Here is a 19,995-nt window from a genome sequence, read left to right as displayed (position 1 = left end):
ACTCATTCAAAAAAAAAAAAAAAAAATTCCCCCTAGTTGTGTATATACAATATTCACTCATTCCAATCCAAACTATTCTATGATGTGATTCTTGATCCTAAAGCACCCATGTTTTTGGGTGTTTTTTCCAGAGACAGAGATGGCTACAGCAAACCTCAGCTTTGGAGTCACTTAAAAACTGGAGTCACCACAAAGAAAAAAGGCCAAGGAAAACAGTTTGGCCAAAGTTAAACAATACAATAATCTGTAATTATTTCAGACAACAGCCAAGCTCAGCAGAGCTCTGCAAGCACATCAAGGAAAAGCTCTCCATGTGCCAGTGCTGCTCCCCTACAGCTCCGTGGGCCAGCTTTCAACAGAGGTGAAGGAATACCCTCAGCTTGGTTCCCCACACCTCCAAACCCAGGAGGAACAGAGACAAGTGACTCCTCTGTAGGACAAGCAGAAGAGGTGCCCTGGGATCCCGTCCTCTGAGCACACTGGGGGCTGCTGAGCTGCAGAGACCTCCAGAAAACCTTCCTGTGACTGCTGGGAAGTGCTACTGGGACCACACCACGAGTCTCGAGGAGGCTCCCCAGCAGCTCCTATAAAAGCACCACACTGTCCCACAAACCCAGCAGTGACGGGGAGGAAAGCCAAGGAAAACAGTCCTACTGATCCTGCCTCGTGTCATGATCTGGTGTGACCCTCCACACAAGCAAATATTTGCTGGCATATTTTAATATGGGCTTTTTATTTTAATAATAGCTCCCCGTGACGGGCATTAGGATTATAGTGCTATTTTTGTGGCTATTAATCTGCACCAATGTATTCTTTCTGATGCCTTTAGTCCACTCTTCCATTGCCCAGCAGGAGGATATTGCTGCATATACCTGCTGAAAACACACCATTTCAAATCCCATTTTCCCTGGTTTTATGCCACTTCTGCACCACTTCTGAGCTCTTTATTTCCAGGACAGGATATTTCACCCCAAATTAAGTTTTCTGTTCCAATATTATTCCTTGTTATTACCAAATGTGCCCACAAACCAGAGGCAGCATTGTGAAGTGTTCTACTGTGATATATAAGGGGTTGGAATGATCAGGATCACTGTACACTGCTTTTTTTGCTTTATGAAGCATCTGCAACACCTTTAAAGTCACAGAGTGTCAGCATTAACACCTCTAAAAAAAATACAACTCCCTCATTTTGTTTTTTGAAGTCGTTTGAGGTGCAATTCAGAAGGCACAGTAACGAGGCAGACTTTGCATTAGGGCTGTTAATATCCAAGATCATGAAAATATCAAAGAAAGTAAAGACAGCACTGGTACAATTTATGATTTACTGAGTTCAACCTGGAACATTATCTCTGCTCCCACTTCCTTCAGACGGAGACAGTCAGAAACACAAGCAATTTGCAAGTAGTTTCTCTGTTCTTCAAGCCATGGTGTTAAAAAGGATGCTACTAGGGTGGGACAACCTGTGATTAATAAAAAAGGGCAAAAAACGTGACCAGAGAACATTTGGGTCAGTTTGCCAACACACCGCTGACAGCAGCAGGGTGAGGTACAGGCCCTGCTCACCCAGCTCACACCCCTGAGACCTCCTCCCACACAGGAGCTCTGCAGCCTGGCTTCAGAAAGCAAATTTGTGCTGGAACTGCACCTTCAGGTGGTCCCAGCCCAGATCAGACCCCTCAAACCACAGCATCTCTTACTAAGAGACAGCAGCAAGTCATCCCAACAGGATGGGACTGAAGGGTTCACCTTCTCCTGACGTTTTGGGTATGGCAGGGCATGTTACCAACAGGAAGAAACATTTTTAGAGGTTTCCCAGCACTGCCAGGTACCACAAAGGATTTCACCCGACTCAGCCTCTCTCTGGCAGGACTGACCCTGCCCACAGTCTCCTCCCAGCACATCCTCTAACCTGCTCTTTCACCACTCTACTCACACTCCCCACATGCTCTGCAGCAATTCATTCCTGGGTGTTGTCACCCTGTCACCACCAGGAAGTCTCACCAAAATCTCCACTGGATCTCAACCCCAAGTTCTTCCCCTACACGCCAACGTAGCTATAACCAATCTTTTCTCCACAGCCTCCTGGGCAGCTGGAAGCATGCTATACAGAGTCTTTTCCAGATTATCCAGCACTAGAAGACTAGAAAGACTCAAAGCAGTGGTGGTTGTACGAATGTTCTCCTTTGTGTTTGCATTTTGTTGTTTCAGTACTACACGTTGGAGAGACACGACACTTGGGGTTTGGGATTTAATTAGTGCCTATGACTCACTCTCCCACCCAATTCCATAATCCTCTGGTTACATTAGGGTATTTACATGTCATTTTATATCCATATAAGTGAAGAATATTCACCCTCAAGTTGCAGGCACAGAAAACACACAACCTGTCCCAAGGCACAGGCTTGCATCACTTTGCAGGAGTAAACGGACAAAACTGGTGTTTGCTCCCCACAACCCAGGCCAAAAAACCAGGATTTTCTTTACCTGGGCTAAACTGCATCAACAGTCTGCAAGCTGAAGCACAGAGCACTGACAGCGTGTGCTCAGCCACAGGCTCACACACAGACCCACAGGTGTGGGTGGCACCTGCCCAGCTGTCTGAAGGCGGCAGTGAGGACAGAGGAGATGCGCGGGACACACCGCACACCCAACAGCAGCAGCGGGCTCTGCTCCAGGGGGGCCTGAACGTGGATCTCCTGGTCTTCCTACACCCAAATGTCTGTAAACAGTGCATGTGTTTGTGTACATGTGTGTCATAAACCAGGGTCCAGTTCTGGACAAGAACAAAACAAACCCTCATCCCCTGCCAACAGCCTCCCCAGCTGAGAACAGCAGATAATAACACTAAATTAAACAGGGCCTCTCTCAGCCCAGATTTTCTACCTCAAAGGAAATAACAAGCTTTACTTAGTTGGTTTTTGTCGTATTTTTTTAAGTCCCTTGACTTATCTACAGCATAACATGCCAAGTTTAAGGGACTACTTCAATCTAAAGGCCTGTCCCAGCATCTCCCAGAGCAGTATTTGGAGCAAGCTATTTCAAGGAGCTCTGCTTATCAGCAACACAAACCACTGGTCTCTGCAGGGCAGACAGGAGGCCTCTGGGCAGTGCTGCTCTCCTTCAGCTCAGGGCTCTAGACCACCAAGACACAAGTCCTTACCGTGCATACAGGTCTGAAAGCTACAGAGCACAGAGACTGCAGAAAACACTGTACCACACTTCCATCACAGCCCCTGGGAAGCTCCCCTTGTTCATTTCCAAGAGGAGAGATACAGCTCTCAGTGTCTGACCTCACCATATTCACCTGTACAGGGAGTCAAACACACTAAAAGTCAACAAAAATCAGTGCAGATTCTGGGTGGTTCACTGAACTTTCAGTTGTGGCTTCGTCTGCTCCTTCGGGCTGTTTCCACTGCCCCTAAACAGTGCTTTAAAAGGTTTCATCCTGGAGTGGAGATAGAACTGCTCTGGGAAACCTATCAAATCAGATCTTGAAACATCAACTGCCAATTAAATAGCCTGAACATTTAAGAGTTACCTTGAGGGCAAAAAATAAAGGGCACACCACTAACTCCAGCTGAAAGAGCCTCATCTGTGTAAGGAGCAATGGTCACCATAACTCAAATTTCAACCCTGTTCTGACCATTTTAAGTGGCTGTAGGAGGCAATCAGAGCTCCAGAACTTCAGGGAGAGCAGACAGCATCTAGATAAAGCATAGAGGACATCTAGTATTTCATGACAGGAAACCTGAAACAGGCATGGTATCAGGAGAATCAGCTGAATCCTGCATCTCCCCAGATGGAAAATCAGCTAAGAAGGTATTTTTGCAACAGGATCAGGAATTTAACAGTGAACATACTCAAAAGAAGATTGTTAACAGTTACAACTGTAATAAGTCAGGAGAGCTCAGAGCTAAAGTGAACATACAGGAAATGCAGCTTCTATTGCATAGGATGAACTCTTGAAGAATATTAAAGCTTTGCTGGGCAAATCACCAGCTCCCCTTTCCTCCCTGCAGAGCATGTGCACAGCTCGTTTCCTGCTAGCAAATGCTGGGGCTTCCCAGGCTTCATCCTACTGCCAGAGGAAGGCAGTGCTGGGACACTGAAGTGGATTCTCTGCTCACCTGGTTCATATTCACAACAACAGCAGCTCTGAGCAGGGCAGGTAATAAACTCACTGTCCCACACAGTCCATAGCAGAGAAATACATGTGCAGCCCTGCAACTCCACAGCTCCCAGAGTTAGGCACTGTCCTTCCAATAATAACCAATTTAAGCAGCCAGGAATTCTCCACACAACTCACATTCGAGCTGGGAAGAATTTGATCCGCACAAAGTCAATCTGCACATCAGCAATAGAGTGTCCATGTTAAAGCAGCAAGCAGAGGAGCCTCCGTGGCTGGCCAGCAGAAATCCCTCAGGCAGCCTCACGCTGAGAGAGTTCTCCGGGCACGGAAAGCCAGGCATCTGCGTCAGCCTGGTGCCCACACAAAATCAACTGGGATTCAGTAGGAGGCAGGAAGAAAAAGGGAAAAAAAACAAACACCCAGCTTCAAAGATACCTCCAGAGCCCATCAGACAACACCCATCATCAGGGCAAAGGTCTGCTTCCAATAGAGCAGAACAGCCCAGGCAAAGCCCTGCTGATCACAAACCCTTCTCACTCCCAACTCAGAAAGCAGCAGCTCTTCCAGCTCCAGCACTGCTTAAGCTTTAGGCTTTAAATACCACCAGGAAAACCCTAATGGAACATCCAGCACATCTGAGCAAAGGACTTCTCCCCAGGTTAAACAAAGGCTTGAGCTTACACAGAGTTCCTGGGTCAGACTCACAGCCAGGGGAAAGCAGGGCCATGGTCAGCCCTACACAAGATTTACCACAGCTGAGAATCCTAATGCAATTATCCAATATTACCAACATAATTATAGGGCCCTTGCTTAGTGTCACTGCTGCAATATCTAGGCCATGACAAGACAGATTTAGATTTACAAGCTCCACCCTCTCCTTTTAAATAGGCAGGACGTCACCATCATTAATGTTGGTGTGGCAGCGCCAGCCACGAGTGCCTGAACCGTGCAAAATAATACAACCCAGAACCTCATCCAACACACAACACGAGCATGGCCTTTACCTCTCCTGATTTTAGGAGAGCAAGACTGGTTGTCTAGAGATTGTGGCAGTTTTGGGAGTGAATATTCAGTCTATCAGCTATGATGCTCACAACAGCAAATAGACACAAAATAATTATAATAGTTAGAAGCATTTTCACCACATGGATGACATGGAAAAAACATAACTGCCTCTTGTCACTTCTCTGGGGGTTATTTTGACAGAGCTGATTTAAAACCATTCAGCTTCATTTCTTTGAATGTTTCAGGACCTCATCTCATTACCTCTAAGAGACACCTCACTCCCCACAGAATCCTGCAACTCCCAGCCAGGTCCACGGAGAAGGACAAAAGAGGAAGCTGTAAATCACAACACAGCAAGAGAAAGGAGAGGAAGGAAATTAATCTCTTCCATGCAACAGCATTTTAGAAGCCTAAAATAATCAGTGGGCAAGATCCAGCCTGTGCATTAAATCCACACTCTTGTCAGAAGCTCTGGTCCAAGGGCAGCAGCGGCTTGGCATTCCGAGAGCAGCGGCAGAGCACAGCCCAGACACCCCAACTCAGGGGCATTAAAGTCTCCCAGTATTTGCAGTATTTGTGACAGCAATTTTGTAACAAACAGCAGCTCACTAAAGGCGATGAAACTGTACTGGCTGTCACAGCAGGAAGCACGTTTAGGTGCTCACGTGGGGAGATTTGCTGGGCATGTGCTCTGCTGCACAGCCCTGTGCATCCACTCCATTCCTCCCTGACAGGCAGACTTGGAAAACCAAAGCTGATAGAACAGTGTTTTATTACTATGCAGCAAGACACGCTGCCTCCAAATAGATTACTTGGCAAGGCAGACTCAGTCCCTCTCAATTGTAACAATTTTAGTCCTTGAACTTCCACTGTAAGCCTGAAAAAAAATAAAAATTAATGGGTCATGAATAACTCACAGCTTAAAAAAAATTAAAAAGAGTCATTTGTTTAGTTATCAGTCAGCCCTTTAAAAAGCACATTTCAGCTGCTATTATTCCAAGCAGCCACTAATAGCATCTGAGCCCTTGTTCATCTCCAAGTGAAATTAGCACTGGCATCAACATGCTGCGGAGCATGACGGGCTCTGAGTGAACACGACTGGAACTGCAAAGCCAGCAAGAAGCTGCAGCAACTGCAGGCAGCTGAAAAGCTTCCCTGGAAAGGCAAGGAAGCGGTGAATCATGTCAGCAGGAGAGAAGAGAAAAAAGCTAAACTAGTCGAGCAGAGAGCAGGTTGTAGCTGGAGGTGTAGAGGAGGGAGAAAGCAAGACGAAGGCCAGGGCTGGGACTGGTCTTTAGCTGGACTGGCTTGCAAGGGCAAGGCAGAGCAGGCCATGGAGACCCGAAGTGCCATGGTAACAGCACACTCCACTTGGGAAGCAATTATGCAAGGATCTGAGGACAGCTCACGGCAACAGACAAGTTAGGCATTTAGGAATTTTGATTACTATGGCAGCACCCAGACACGCCTCCTGAGCACAGCAGCAGGAGAACCCCAAGCAAAACTCCACTACGTACATTCCAGGAAGAGCCCGAGCTTACAGCCAACAGGACACTGTCAGAGCTTCACAGCAGTGGATGAAGGCTTCTCTCCAACCAGCTTCCTCTCCTTAAACCCAGGAATCCAGAGTTCAGCCTTTCCAGGAATCCCATATAACTACAGGTTATGGATACCTATGTAACTACAGGTTACAGGTACCCTTGGGCCACCGAAGTGCCACCTCCCTGAGTAACAGGAAAACACAACTTAAGGACACATCCCATTCCTCTGCAAGGGCACAGTGCTGATCAACCCCTGAAGACAGCAATGAACTTTTCAACTCCTCAGTACATGCCAAGCATGGATAGCACAAGCATGTGCCACCAGGCAGACCTCAGGGAATTTAAACCCCCAGGTACAGCCAGGAGCACACAGTATCCAGCATTCAGCATTTAATGGGGAAAAAAATCAGCTCTACATGAAACAGGGCTTTGAGTTTTCCACACACACACGGGTGAGGAGGGAGAGAGATGAACTATTTGTCTGTTCATTTGTCAGATCTCCAGGAGCAGGAAACAGCTGCAGGGGTCCAGAACCTGCAGCCTTGTGACTGTTACTCACCAAGCCCATAACCATTGGGGATTGAATTCATCAGCTCAAATGAACGTAAATAATTGCTTTATTTATTTATATCCCAACTTAAATATAATAAATATATTACTAAATGCATCAGTAGCAGAAAGACTTTCAAAGGTAAGACTTTTCAAGTGTAAGGGCTTGTTGTGTTAAGTTTAAAACAAAAGCAAAAGGTAGAAAACCACCACCTGCCCCCCTTCAAAAATAGCATCATTTTAATTTTTAAAAAAATCCAATACATTTAATCCTGTCACATGTTCTGCTGAAAACTGGGTGAGCAAGGCTGAGTTTATGTGTTTCCCGTGGTCTCTGAATAATATCAGATCTCCAGAAGATCCTGTGTATCAACTCTCACACCGTGATCAGCTGTACCATCACAGCTGCTTGTACCCAACACCCTCTCTCTGAGCAGGCCTCCTAAGGCAGCAGCACACAAGGTACCAAGCATGTCACTGAGAATCAGCAGGCACAGGGAAGGGCCAGGAATCTCCAAGAAGCAAGGACAGGCTTTGTTCTGCATTTGCATTATGGGACACAGGGCCCTGGTCCATGATAAAAGTTCCTGGATACTATGGTGACATGAATATTAATGACCCTGTGATTAAAACACCAGGCAAGGAGTGTATTTGCATTTAATACAAGACTTTGTCCCCGCTCTCCTACACAGCCCTTATCAAATGGCTTCATCTTCATAGGCTTCAGCTTCTCATTTGTAAAATAATTTGATAAGCCTCCCTCCCACCATCTGTTTGTCTGCTCTGCAGAGAGGGAATGGGCACAGAACCACAGGTTGTGTGACACCTCACCTCTCCAGAGAGCAGAGACAGCTCAGCAGTTCAAACTACAACTGGTAATGGAGCACAGAAACAGAAGGGTAAACTCATGTTCGCACGTGCAAGTACATCTTCTGACTCAAAGCAACAGGTAAAAGCCAAAGGAAAGGCTCTGACGTTCAGCAGATTTGTTCTCGCCAGAAATATGTGCCCAAGGATCACAGGACAGTGTTACCTGCCTGTACTGCCCCCTCCCCTTCTCTCTGCCACACTATCCCTCCTGCATCCTTTGCCACCCTACAACCCACAAGTCAGGGCTCTGTGCATTTCTTTATCTCCTTACAAACATAACCAATAAAAACCACAAACATAAGAACCAGCAGGATCTCATCAGTTGACAAGTGGGGCTGGCCTCATGTGTCATCCTACACTGCCTGCCTTGTGAGAGGGCTGTGACAAATACACAGGCACCAAAGAGCTCCCTCCAGTCAGAACACACATTACTGTGCAAGCAGCACTGCCTGGAATTCCCAGGGAACAGCCAGTGTACACCAGGCAGAGCCCACATCAGCTGCTCCCAAAACGGCCACGAGCATCCCACTGAAGTTTCCTACACTGTAAGAGGGAAATAAGGCACAGAGACATCAGAGGAGTTTAGCAGGTTCCTCTCAAGTGCGTATTTGCCTAATGGGACACTGGCAGAACCTTAGTCAGAGGATCCTATGGAATCCAACAAAGAGGATCCATCCCAGCCCCTGAGCCATCCTTGCTATATCCTGCCTTTTCCCACCTCTCTTCCAAAGAGACGTGGCACTGCCTCTTCCCTCCAGCCAACATCTCCTGCCTGTTTGTGCTGTACCCCATCCCTACTCCCTACCCACCACCTGGATGCCTGTCCAAGGAGAGCTGCTACAAAATCTGGGTGAAAAGGCAAGTGTGCAGCACCTGAGTCTCTGCACACACACAGATGCTTTCACAGATCCTTCTAACTCCAGAGAGTGTTTTAAGAGTCTCACGGTATTGCTCATGCCTCCAGCCATTTGCATACTGCCGGTATCAGACACTTCTTGCCAAAGGTCATGAAGAGAGCTATTAGAGCAGAGCCCTGGGCCAGCAGCAGCCACCAATAACCCTCATGTGGACACACTGCAGCCCTAAGTGAGGATTTCCCATCGATCCAGCTCCCTCCTCCCAAGCAGCAGCTCGGTGCCAGAGACGTCTTTATGGCTGAAGCACTTCCCAAGTCAGAAGCCATTAATCCTTCAGAGGGTCACAACAGGTAACTAAAGTAACACTGAATTAGCAGGTAGGTCATGCAGAGAAGTCACATAAGGCAAAAGGCCTGCACTTGTGTGCTTCTCACATCAGCACTGATTTCTTGTGTTCATTTTAAGTATTTCAAACCACTTTGAAATTCCAAATTTTGCATCACTCTCATAAAGATCTGAATAGCACCCACATGCAACCTGGGATAGCAGTGAAGTCACAAAACATGTATAACACACCAAACCAAGGGTTCCTCCTGCTTGCTTTGGTGCTTTGAAGAGAGACTGATGTTCAGTGACAGCCACAGGAACCAGGCACATGGTGTCCTCACGGAGCATTCCGCACATCTTTGAGACAAGCTTGAGTTTATTTTACTGCTGCCACTTGTGCAGCAAAAGCACATGTCAGCCCTGCAAGCATCATTTCGCTTACAGAAGGAGAGACAAGCTAAGATATCATCTGAGCAACAGCTGTGCAATTAGAGAGCCTCAGAAGATCTTGCATCTTGCTCTCACACCCTTGAGAACAGCTTGTCAGATTGCTTTGTAAGTTCACACAGGCACATTCTGGGGCCCTCTAAAACAGGCCCATGATCACCTAACGGGAAGGGAAACCAATGTGTGACTAACAGTGAATGAACATCAGCTCTACCTGCCCTCATCACAGCACCTTCCAGCTCAGCTGTGGGGGGGATGCACACACAAATCCCTGCTCAGGGAACTCAGCTGCTGATGGCTTTTTTTATTTTTAATCTATGAGATCACCCGTCACTGGTACGTAATTTGTTTCTGCAAAATCATGAAGCAAACCAGATGCTATGAGCATCTTGTTCCAAAAATGTCTTTAATCCAATCCTGCAACACATGGCCCAGGGTCCTGGTGTCAGCAGGGTTCTGCCACAGAGCAAGCATGAATTTACACCCAAATCACATGTGTGCCAAGAGCACACTCACTGAAATCACAGAGAGGCAGCACTTGAGAGGAAACACAGACTGCAATTAAAGCACCCAATCTGGAAGGCCAGAGATCAATTCCTGACTTGGCCACACGTGCTCTGCATTGCTTCACCTCCCTATCTGAGTTCCCAGCAGCCCTAAAAGGGATGGAAGGACACATTCACAGACTGTGCCACGGCTCAGATACTCTGGGTAGTGAGAGCTCCTCACATTAGCAGAGCTGCAGCAGCTCCCCTCTGCTTTCACTCTGCTGCATCACACTGTAGGCAGCTAACAATAACCTTCATTTCATTTAGTGGCAATTCCTGGACCTCCTACAAAAGGAGAAAGTTTCCATAATGACAAAAAGCCACAAATGAGAATTACCTTGCAATGCCTCACTTAAGCCTTTCCAAATCTTTTCCTTGTGCTTGTAAATCACTGTCAGTATTGTTCCTACTCTCAAAAAGTACAGCAGCCAGTATCTGATCCAAGGAGGTTTGTTTCCAGCATGATACTGCCACAAGGACATCCTGTGCTTCCCCCATCCAAGGAAGCCAGCACCCTTTCCTGGGAAACGTACTTAGTTACCTCTTGTTATCAGAAGATAACTCCTTCATAAACCGAGTTTGCTTATGGCACGTTCTGCTCAGAGACTTCCTGTCTCCTTCCACTTGTGGAACACAAGTAAACACTTAGCACAAGCGAAGGCAAATTGGTTGTGACTTTCCAGAGAAGCAGCACCAGCCCTGCAGCTGGCACACTGCCTTCCCAACAGGCACAGCCTCAGCCTGCCCAGAACACTATTTACACTGAAAAAAGTCACCTTCAAGGGAAGCAGCTCCCAGTCCCAACACAAGTGTGCAGCACCTAGCCAGTCCTGACCCCTTATTAGCCATGATTAATGCAGGTGGGTGAGCTTGGAAGGCAGTAAGTGCTAAATCCAGAGTGGATTCCAACTTGTCTTCAGCACATTTATAACTTCCCACCTGCTCTCCTCAGCTGCTGACAAGCTCCTGCACAAAGGGGAGAAGGCCCACACCACAATAAAAACATTATGGCAGTGCACGTTCTCCTGAGAGCCACAATGTCAGTGCTGATGTTGCAACTGGAGGTTAGAGACCTGTTCCTTTGTAACTACTAGAACACTTCTGCAAGACCCCAGCTGGAGAGTTAAACCATGTATTATCCCCAGCCATAATCCCAAAACTAAGCTTTCTTAAACTAACTGACAGCTTCATAGTAGGACTGCTTGCAACAGAAACTATTTTGGTTTAACATGGAAGGTTTCTTCCTGGGATGGTAACTGCAGAAGACTCCCCCTGCCATGACTGCCCTGGACTAACACTGCCTCAAAACGAGCTTTTAGCTACCACAGCTGTTACACAAGGAACCAGCCCCCCTGGGTACAACCCAGACCCCTTCTCTGACAGGCTGCACAAAGCTCACGAGCCAGGCCAGGCCAGTCTCTGGCCTACACAACTTCTTGCACACTTAAATCCATTAACACCTGCCTTTCTTCCCTGATTACATCTCAGAACACAGCACACACTGTCCCAGCAAAAGCTGTGCTGCTAAAAGCACCAAAACACTTGGGATACCTCAACATTTACCAAATAACTCCCTTGGGATTCTTCACAAGTTCCCCTGGCTCCTACCCTCAAAAAACCAGGCTGCTAGAACACAGAATCAAACATCCTACCTAGCAGAGCAGAGTACATGTCACAAGAAACACAGAAAAAGCAACAGGGAAAAATAAAAAAATAAAAATCACATGTCCCATTCCAAGAGGAGAAACAGTTTAATTCGTAATCCAAATGTCACTGGTCAGCTGATTAGCAGCTGGCCCTTGGCTGAAGCTAGAAAGCAGTAACTCACAAAATACACTTCAAAGCAATGTCTTGAACCCAACCACACTGGAATTGGGTTGAGTATCACATAAATCTGAAAAACATACTTCAGATGGGGTTTGCTTTAAAGTGAAATTATTTTAGAGGAAGCTCAGTTGTATTTTCAGTGACTTCAGGTTATGGTGCTGCAGAGAAAGGACGTGCCAAGGGTGAGCAGGGCAGGGGTCAGCAGAAACCCTCTGCACTCAGCCCAGCCACACCACTGGGCAGCTCAGGGAACCCCCCTTTCCCACCAGGCATGGGTTGGGCATTCACAGCCTCTCCCAGATGCTTCCTACACGCATTTCGTACATGCACTGGCCGGCAGGTCTGCCAGGGAAAGTCAGGATGAATGCCACAATGTCCCTCTTTTGAAAACAGAGGAAAAAATACATCTGGCAAACATAAAATGATTTGGTGACTTTGCACTGGTTCGCAATATCAACCGTTAAATGCTTTCAAATCAACACTAGCTACCAGCACACAGGCATGTACCTGAAAAACTCCAGTGAGATATCCAACAACTATTAAACCTGAATCCCTTACTTACACACTTCAAGGGGAAAAGACCTACAGAAAAATAATACTGATTTTAAAAGTAACTTTTCATCGACCTGCAGCAATGCAGCCTGTACCTTTTGCTAGAAGCAGAGAGAGACAAAACCCTGCTCAAACATGTGCCCCATCAGTGTTTACACACCTCGGGTCAGCTCAACACTCTCTTACAACACCGTGAGCACAGAGTCACACAAAAGACAGAGGCCCTCAGAAATGGGACACTGGGGCAATCCCCACCCTGTTTTAGCTCGGAGGAGTACCCGTGCCTTGTGGTACTTTGCCACACACGTACATCTCTCAAACTCCTTAGCAAATTCCTAATTTATGGCAACATCCTTCTCAATATTTCTGCTGCTCTGATCCTCATCCGAGGGACACCAACCTCCCTACAGCTCCAGTGTGGGGCTCTGGGGTGGGTTTTTGTTGTTTTGGTTTTTTCTCTATGCACAGGCAGAAACAAAGAGCACTATCTGACTTGGTCCAACACTGTTTTGGTTTCCTTTCAGAAGGAAAACAGCAAGACAGCAGCCCCACACTGCAACAGCTCCCGGGCATTCACTTCAGCTCTGTGAAACACCACTCACCCCAAAACCAGTCACAACACCCCTCAGCCCATACTGGGGCACTGTGTGACTTTAAACCTGGCCCTGCGGACCCCCAGGGCCAGCAGCACTGCCCTCCCTCCGGAGATAATCCTTGTGCAAACTCTGAGGGGAATTTTTCAAGAGATTATTTGTGCTATTATATGGATTAGAGGAGGACAGCTCCAAAGACCCAACCAGGAATCACCTATTGCAACACCCTGTTTGTAACAAAACCACTGATTCACCAGTATCATAACACCACAACCAACCTCTCAAATTCCTTCTATATTATTCCCATCTACTTCCTTCCAAAAGGAAGGGATGTTCCTCCCTGTCCAGGAAGGCAAGTATCCAGACACAACTATTTTTCAGGGGTGGGGGTGCACCTGACCACAGCAGATATTTTGGGGGATCTCCACAAGAGCCCAGAGGCACATGGAGCCATTTGCCACTTGGCACACGCAGTGCTGCAGCCAGGACACACTCCTTGTCAGCAGGGTTGCTCAGCAGAATTCAGGGTGACCAGGCACAGCTCTGACAGAGGTAAATCCCAACACTTCAATTCCGTAAGTTCTGGTTCAACTCAAGTCTCCTCCACACCATTCATCACTTCATTGAGTCTCTCTTTTAAGCCACTTTCACATCTCATTTTTTTTTAATGTTTCACATGCTGCACCAGGCCTCCCCACTCCCTCCTAAAGCAACGGGGATGAGAGGTCTTTCCTTCCCAGACAGGACACTCCTCCTACAAAGTGCTTCCCAGGGGACTTTTCCTTTTAGCAGAAATAGCCAAGAGTTGCCTTTTCAGCACTGCTGAAACACCACTGCAGATACAAAGAGGTTTTCCAGCCGAGGTCTCAGATGTCAGGAGCGCAGGGACCGGGCTGCCCATGAGCTCCCCAGGTCTCCAGCTGAGTCAGGGAGAAAAGGCTGTTTACCAGCACACTCAGCCACAGGCATGCAGAGCTGCAGCACTTCTGACCCACACTGCCTCCCCAGATGGCCCAACTTTCCTATAGAGGAAATGGCATTTTCACCTCTCTGTTCCAAAAAAAGGTGACAACCTGCAAACCAACACACCACCTTGCTCTTGTCCCCTCAGAGGTTTCACTCTACGTGCAGAAAGATTTCAGACTGCCCACAGCAGAGTCCCACTGTGAGGAAGATACCTGTGCAGCACTCTTCACCAGAACTCCCTCTGCCTCACAGGAACAGAACACAGCACCTATTTCACAGGAGTGCTCGGCCTGTGTGTGAGGATCCCAGAGCTGCAGGCCATGCTCCATCCCACAGGCCAGCCAGGAAACCAGGAGTGGCAGGGAAAAGCCCCCACAAGCAGCAGCTCCCCCAGGACAGCGAGGCAGGGAAGGGAGGCACTTCTCTCCCAGGCAATCCGTGCTACCACCTCCACCTCTGCTGCAGCTCAGCCCCGCCGAGCAGGAGAGCCCGGTGACACACGGCTCCGCTTCCCGGGGCTGTCAGCACAGGGCAGAACCTGCCAGCAGATTACTCATCAGCAAAAAAAGCCTCTGCCTTCCCATGTTACCAGGATGAGGCCATCCTGCATTAAAAAGAGACTGACAGCTTCTCAAGTTTAGCTCACGTAGGTCCTAAGCTTCCAGGGCCAAAAGGGCCTTGGAAATATCAGTCAAGGCAAACCTATATTGCAAATTTCAAGAAAAAAATCACTATAGTTACTAGTTAAAAGCCTGGTTTCGGTGCTCCTCTCAGCAGAACGTATCAGAAACCATGTCTAAAAAACAAGTCACAGACCTATTTTCTTGTACACCATGGTGAATTCTTACAAACCTGAACACAGGCAGCGTACACAGAGTCCCTTTTCCATTTTAGGGCTCTTTCTGTAAAAGCCAACACAGGTCCTCCCACTCAGCTCTCTCCCAGCAGCTCTCCTTCACCATCAAAACAAAACACTGTTTTGACTAAAATTGCCCAGGATGCTGCGCAGGAGGGACCAGGAGCGGGTCTAAGGAGGCCAACATCTCTCTGAAGGTCGAGGCTAAGGTTACCAGCCAGAGCCATTCAGGAGGTTCCTTACAACCCCAACAAATGAAATGTAAAACGATAGTTCAAGCAGCAGAGCTGGTTACAATTAAACAAATGCCACCAGCAGCTTGCTGCACTGCAAGGCCTGCACACGTTACGAGTTCTATAACCCCTACGATTCATTTCTAGGTCTTTTAACTGTTTTATTTGGGGGAAAACAAAACAAAAACAAAACAAAAACAAAAGCAATTGGGATCACACCTTCCCCATGCAGAAACCCCACACACAGAGAAATCCCTCATCCCAGTTCACAGCCAGTCCTGCTCAGCCTATACCTATGTGGATGACATAGCTACAAGGAATTTACTCCAGTGTTTTAATCCTCTCTGCTTGAGGTAGGAAAGGAGGTAACAGCTGAAGAAAGTTTAAGAGTGAAGGACACTGCTTTCTTTATTTACAGCACCTTGTTCTGCACCAAAATATTTGACAATATTTTGGTGGGGGTGTCTTTGTAACTCCCAGTTTAGGAGAAGTGGGAAACAATTAACTTCTGAAAACCTCCCAATTTCTAAAGCATTAAAAAAAAAAAAAAAAGCCAAATCCAGCAAACCCACACTGGATTTACAGATGGGAAGACCAGACACGTCAGCTTACAGACACCACTGAGCTGCAATTCTGTCAAGGACAATGAAATATTCGGGAATCTGGGGGTCAAGGAGGAGGCTGGGTGCCCAGAACAGCTCAAGGCCTCCCTTTCAGCTTGGGGAAGGAAAACCAGCACACGTCGAGCGCTCTGAAAGGCACCGGGATCTTACCTTCCGCCAGCACCTCGTCCACAGTGACCTGGTGCCGGCCGATGCTGAAGACCCGGCCGATGTAGCCGCTGCCCGGGCCGCTGCTGCTGCCGCCGCCGCCGCTGGTGCCCGACCCGGGCCCTGAGCCGCCCTGCTCCCGGCGCGAGTCGAAGAACTTCTTCATGTCTCAGGAGGCGGCAGCTGCCGGCGATGGGGGCGATGCCGCTGTCAGGTTCCGAGCCCCTCCTGGCTCCTGCCGCGGCCGCTGAGGGGGGCCCGGGGCCGCTCGCCTGGCGGGGCCGAGCCGCGCTGTCCGCCGGGGACTCACACCTGCAAAACCACAGGGGGATAACGGGGGCGCGGCGTTACCCCCGCGGGCCGCCGTGGGCCCCTCGGCGAGCCCCGACCCACAGGGACCCTGCCCGGTACCTCGCAGAGGGCGGCGGGTGCCTCCATGCGCCCCGCGGGGCCGGCGTGCGCAGCCCCACCGGGTCACGGCGGGGGCCGGCTGCCGGCAGGGCCCGGGGCCCGCATCGCTGCCTGGCGGCGTCACCGGCGGCCACCGAGCCCGTCAGGGACAGGGACCGACCCCACCGCCGCCGCCCCCCGCCGGCCCCATCCGACCAGGAAATGGGCCGGCACAGGAAGTCCCGGCTGCCGTCGGGAGCACCGCCCCCGCGCCTCCGCCAGCTGCAGGGCCCGGCCTGGCCTCGCCGCCCCGGCGTGTCCCGTCGCGGGCTGTCCCGTCCCGCTCCGCCCCGTTCCGGGATGCCGCGTCCCAGAATGTCCTGTCCCGGAGCGCTCGGTGCGCCCCCCGCCTCACAGCGCGGCGGGAGGGGGAGCGGGGGCTCGGTGGGATGGCGGCGCCGCGCACTGTACGCTGGGAGCGGTAGTTCCGCGGCGGGACCGGAGGGGGGCCTTGGGGCGGCGAGGACTACAAGTCCCGGCATGCCGCGCGGCGCTGGCCGGCAGGGGGCGCTGTGCTGGCGGGGCCCTCAGGGGGCTGTGGCGAAGTGTCCGGGCCGGGGTCGCCCCTCAGACCGGCCGGGACCGGGGGCCGCCCCAGGGACAGCGGACGAGGCCCGGGGGCTCCGTGTCCTCCTCGTCGCGAGGGATGAGTGCAGAAATCCTGTCCGTGAGGAACCATGGCCCACACTGGGGCTTTGCGTGGTGACTGGTATTTACGTTTATCTTTGAAATAATGCGCTGAACTCGATGTTTTTGTGATATCATAATAAAAGGCCACTGCTGTGACATCTTGGGATTAACCTGAAGCACAAGGCCTATCTTCACACAGGCCCTACTAGTCCCTGGTTTGAGAGCCTCAAAAAAATCCTAAAAACAGAGATATCCCAAGCTCTCAGAACGTCTTTAGTGTTTTACACCTAGTAGCTGGTTTTGTAAAGCCTGTGCCTTGGATTTGCTGTTAAATTACAGCTTCCTCCTCCTTCCTGCCCAACTACCGGCAAGGTGCTCATCAGAGGCGCTGCAGCTCCTCCAGAGCCCAAAGCCATTGGGTCAGGCTTTGGAAAGGTTTACTTTAGCTCAAATATTGGGAAACTTAATTTAAATGCACTTTGGGTTCTTTTCAGCGTTTTTTCCTCAGAAATCAGGAGATTTTCCCAGCCTATGGCATGCATTCTGGAGTTAGGATTTCAAACAGCAGAGGGAAATGTTAAAATGGCAAAAATTGTTTTTTCCACAGTGAAGCCCTAGAATACAAAACACAAGCAGCATGTGGGTGCCAAATGAATACCTCCATGACACACCACTCTCCTTCCTCCCCTCTGACTGGGATGGAACAGGAAACCAAAGCATGGTCCCATTTTCCCAATGACTATTATTTCCTGTATTACAGTAATAACTGCAGTCATCCTGCTGACAGCCCCTGTCCCCAGTGGATAGGCCAGGCCCGGTTACTTTGGGATGACAAAAATGTTTACCCTTCACATGGCCCTTTTCTTCATCCAGCCTCGCTTGGGTCACAGGCTTCCAGCAATGCCCAAGTGAGATTGGATCAGGATGTTGTAAATGGATCTAATTGGTCTTCCCTCACAGTGTTTGAAGACTTCTAAGATGCATATGGCTCTCAGAACAGGCAGGTAAAATTGCTGGTGGTAACATTCAGCACCTGGATACACAGATCTGACAGCACGGCACGGCACAGTTGTTTTTCTGCTGAGCCACTGTGCCTCTTCACTGTGGATAATGCTACACCTCTTCCACCATCCTTGTCCTCAGCAGGTGTTATAGGTAAGTGCCCACAAGCCCACCCTGCAGACCTCAAAGTCCTCCTTTGACCACCTTCAGTCACCCATAATTTGTAGGGTGGCTCCTGACTGCACCTCATTTCCAAGTACACCCCAAGTCCAGACAGCTGAAACTGCGATCATTTCATCCAGGCAGCTAACACACGTGTGGAAACAGTCCCTTTTTCATTTGCAGGCTTTAATCTGCACGAAACCTGCTTGCAGTTTGGGGCTCTGTGATGAATTAATTGCCAGTGGTCAATGCAGAAGATTCATGCGCCCTTCAGAAAAATACGAACTGAGTAAAGTCTCAGTTGCTTCTATCCATTATCTTAAATTTTTTTTTTTAATTCCTCTAACCTGTGAAAATCCCCAGGCATCTCTCAAGACTGAGGTAAAACACCCAGTGCAAAAATCAGGTCCCATCAACAGGGATTTCTGGGAACTCTGCAGAACTGAACAATTTCCAAGGAAATTGGGCATCTCTGTAGAGTACAGGGAAATGACTCACTTCCAACTAAAGAAGATAAAAGCCACTGCATGCAGAGAGCTGCAGATGCACTGCTGAGCCTCCTCCCTGGCTCTGAGAGGGCTTTTTTTAACCATACCTGCAGTGCAATGCAGGGAGTGTCTGACCCACGCACGGCTGGGGGCTCTGATGTTCAGCCCACGGGCACACAAACCCCATCCACGACCATTTTGGGGAGCAGAAGCACAGCAGGAGCCATCCCCGGCTGCAGATGCTGAGGAGATTCTTTATTCCAGAAGGCACAAGGCTTGGCTGCACTGCTGCAATCCCAGTGACCTTCACAGGGATCAGGGAACTGAGCCTGAAAGCTCTAAGTGAAAAACCTGATCAGTGGCTGCAGCACAGACATGGCCTGGTGCTTCTCCTGTGTCAGCCCAGAGCGACTCCAGAGTGCTCCCAGACTTGTCCTGCTGCAAGAGGAACCTCAGTCTGACTAATACGCTCAATCCTAAACACCAAATTTTAAGCTGCTAAAATCCCATGACGCGAGGTTTAGAATATCCGAGTGTGGTCAGCAGAGCTGCTTCCCTGCACATTGTCTCCCTGATCCCTGGTTCTCCTGCACTGCTCAGAAAATGCATTCAAATCCCCAGGAAGAAGCACATTAAAACAGCTGCATCCCACTTCATCAAACTTTCCAGACAGCTCAGCATTTTCTAAATAAAAACACAGGCCTGGACAAGTTTCCTGCGGTCCCCGAAAGGCGAGGGCACACTGGCCCCTTCTGGAGAGCTCGAGGAGCGGCAACGACGGAGAAAAGAGCCGGCTCAGCTTCCTGTTCTTGGTGACACTTAACTGTCCCGGGCAAACAAAGCAATGGTCACATTTTCCTGAATTCACCGCATAATAATTAAGTCTTAATCACACGGTTATGTCTATCTTGATACGGATGTTGGGAGAGCCACTTTTTACACAGGCAGACAGTGATAGGGCTTTCAAAGTAACAGAGGAGATATTCAGATTGGATATAAGAAAGGAATTCTTCCCTCTGAGGAGGGTGAGGCCCTGGCACAGGGTGGCCAGGGAAGCTGTGGCTGCCCCTGGATCCCTGGAAGTGTCCAAGGCCAGGTGGGATGGGGCTTGGAGCACCTTGGGATAGTGGAAAGTGTCCCTGCCCATGGGGCTTGGAACAAGATGAGCTTTAAGGTCCCTCCCAACCCAACCC

At 49.2% G+C, this 19,995-nt stretch overlaps 1 protein-coding gene across 5 annotated transcripts in view; it reads right to left on the bottom strand.

The window, feature by feature from the left end:
• AAK1 (AP2 associated kinase 1) overlaps positions 1-16,765 on the bottom strand; it is a 78,213-nt gene extending 61,448 nt beyond the window's left edge. For all 5 annotated transcript variants that reach the window (XM_032092266.1, XM_032092267.1, XM_032092268.1 and 2 more), the window contains exons 1-2: positions 16,482-16,765; positions 16,074-16,382 (exon numbers count right to left, since the gene is read on the bottom strand). In XM_032092266.1, the coding sequence (XP_031948157.1) occupies positions 16,074-16,236 (163 nt within the window). In that variant the 5' untranslated portion in view covers positions 16,237-16,382; positions 16,482-16,765. The remainder of the gene's footprint in view (positions 1-16,073; positions 16,383-16,481) is intronic.
• Positions 16,766-19,995: the final 3,230 nt, after the last annotated feature.

The sequence above is a fragment of the Corvus moneduloides genome, chromosome 27, assembly GCF_009650955.1.
Source record: "Corvus moneduloides isolate bCorMon1 chromosome 27, bCorMon1.pri, whole genome shotgun sequence".
Classification (NCBI taxonomy): Eukaryota; Metazoa; Chordata; class Aves; order Passeriformes; family Corvidae; genus Corvus; species Corvus moneduloides.
The sequence above is the reverse complement of the archived record's forward strand: the minus strand, read 5'-3'. Positions and strand labels throughout refer to the sequence as shown.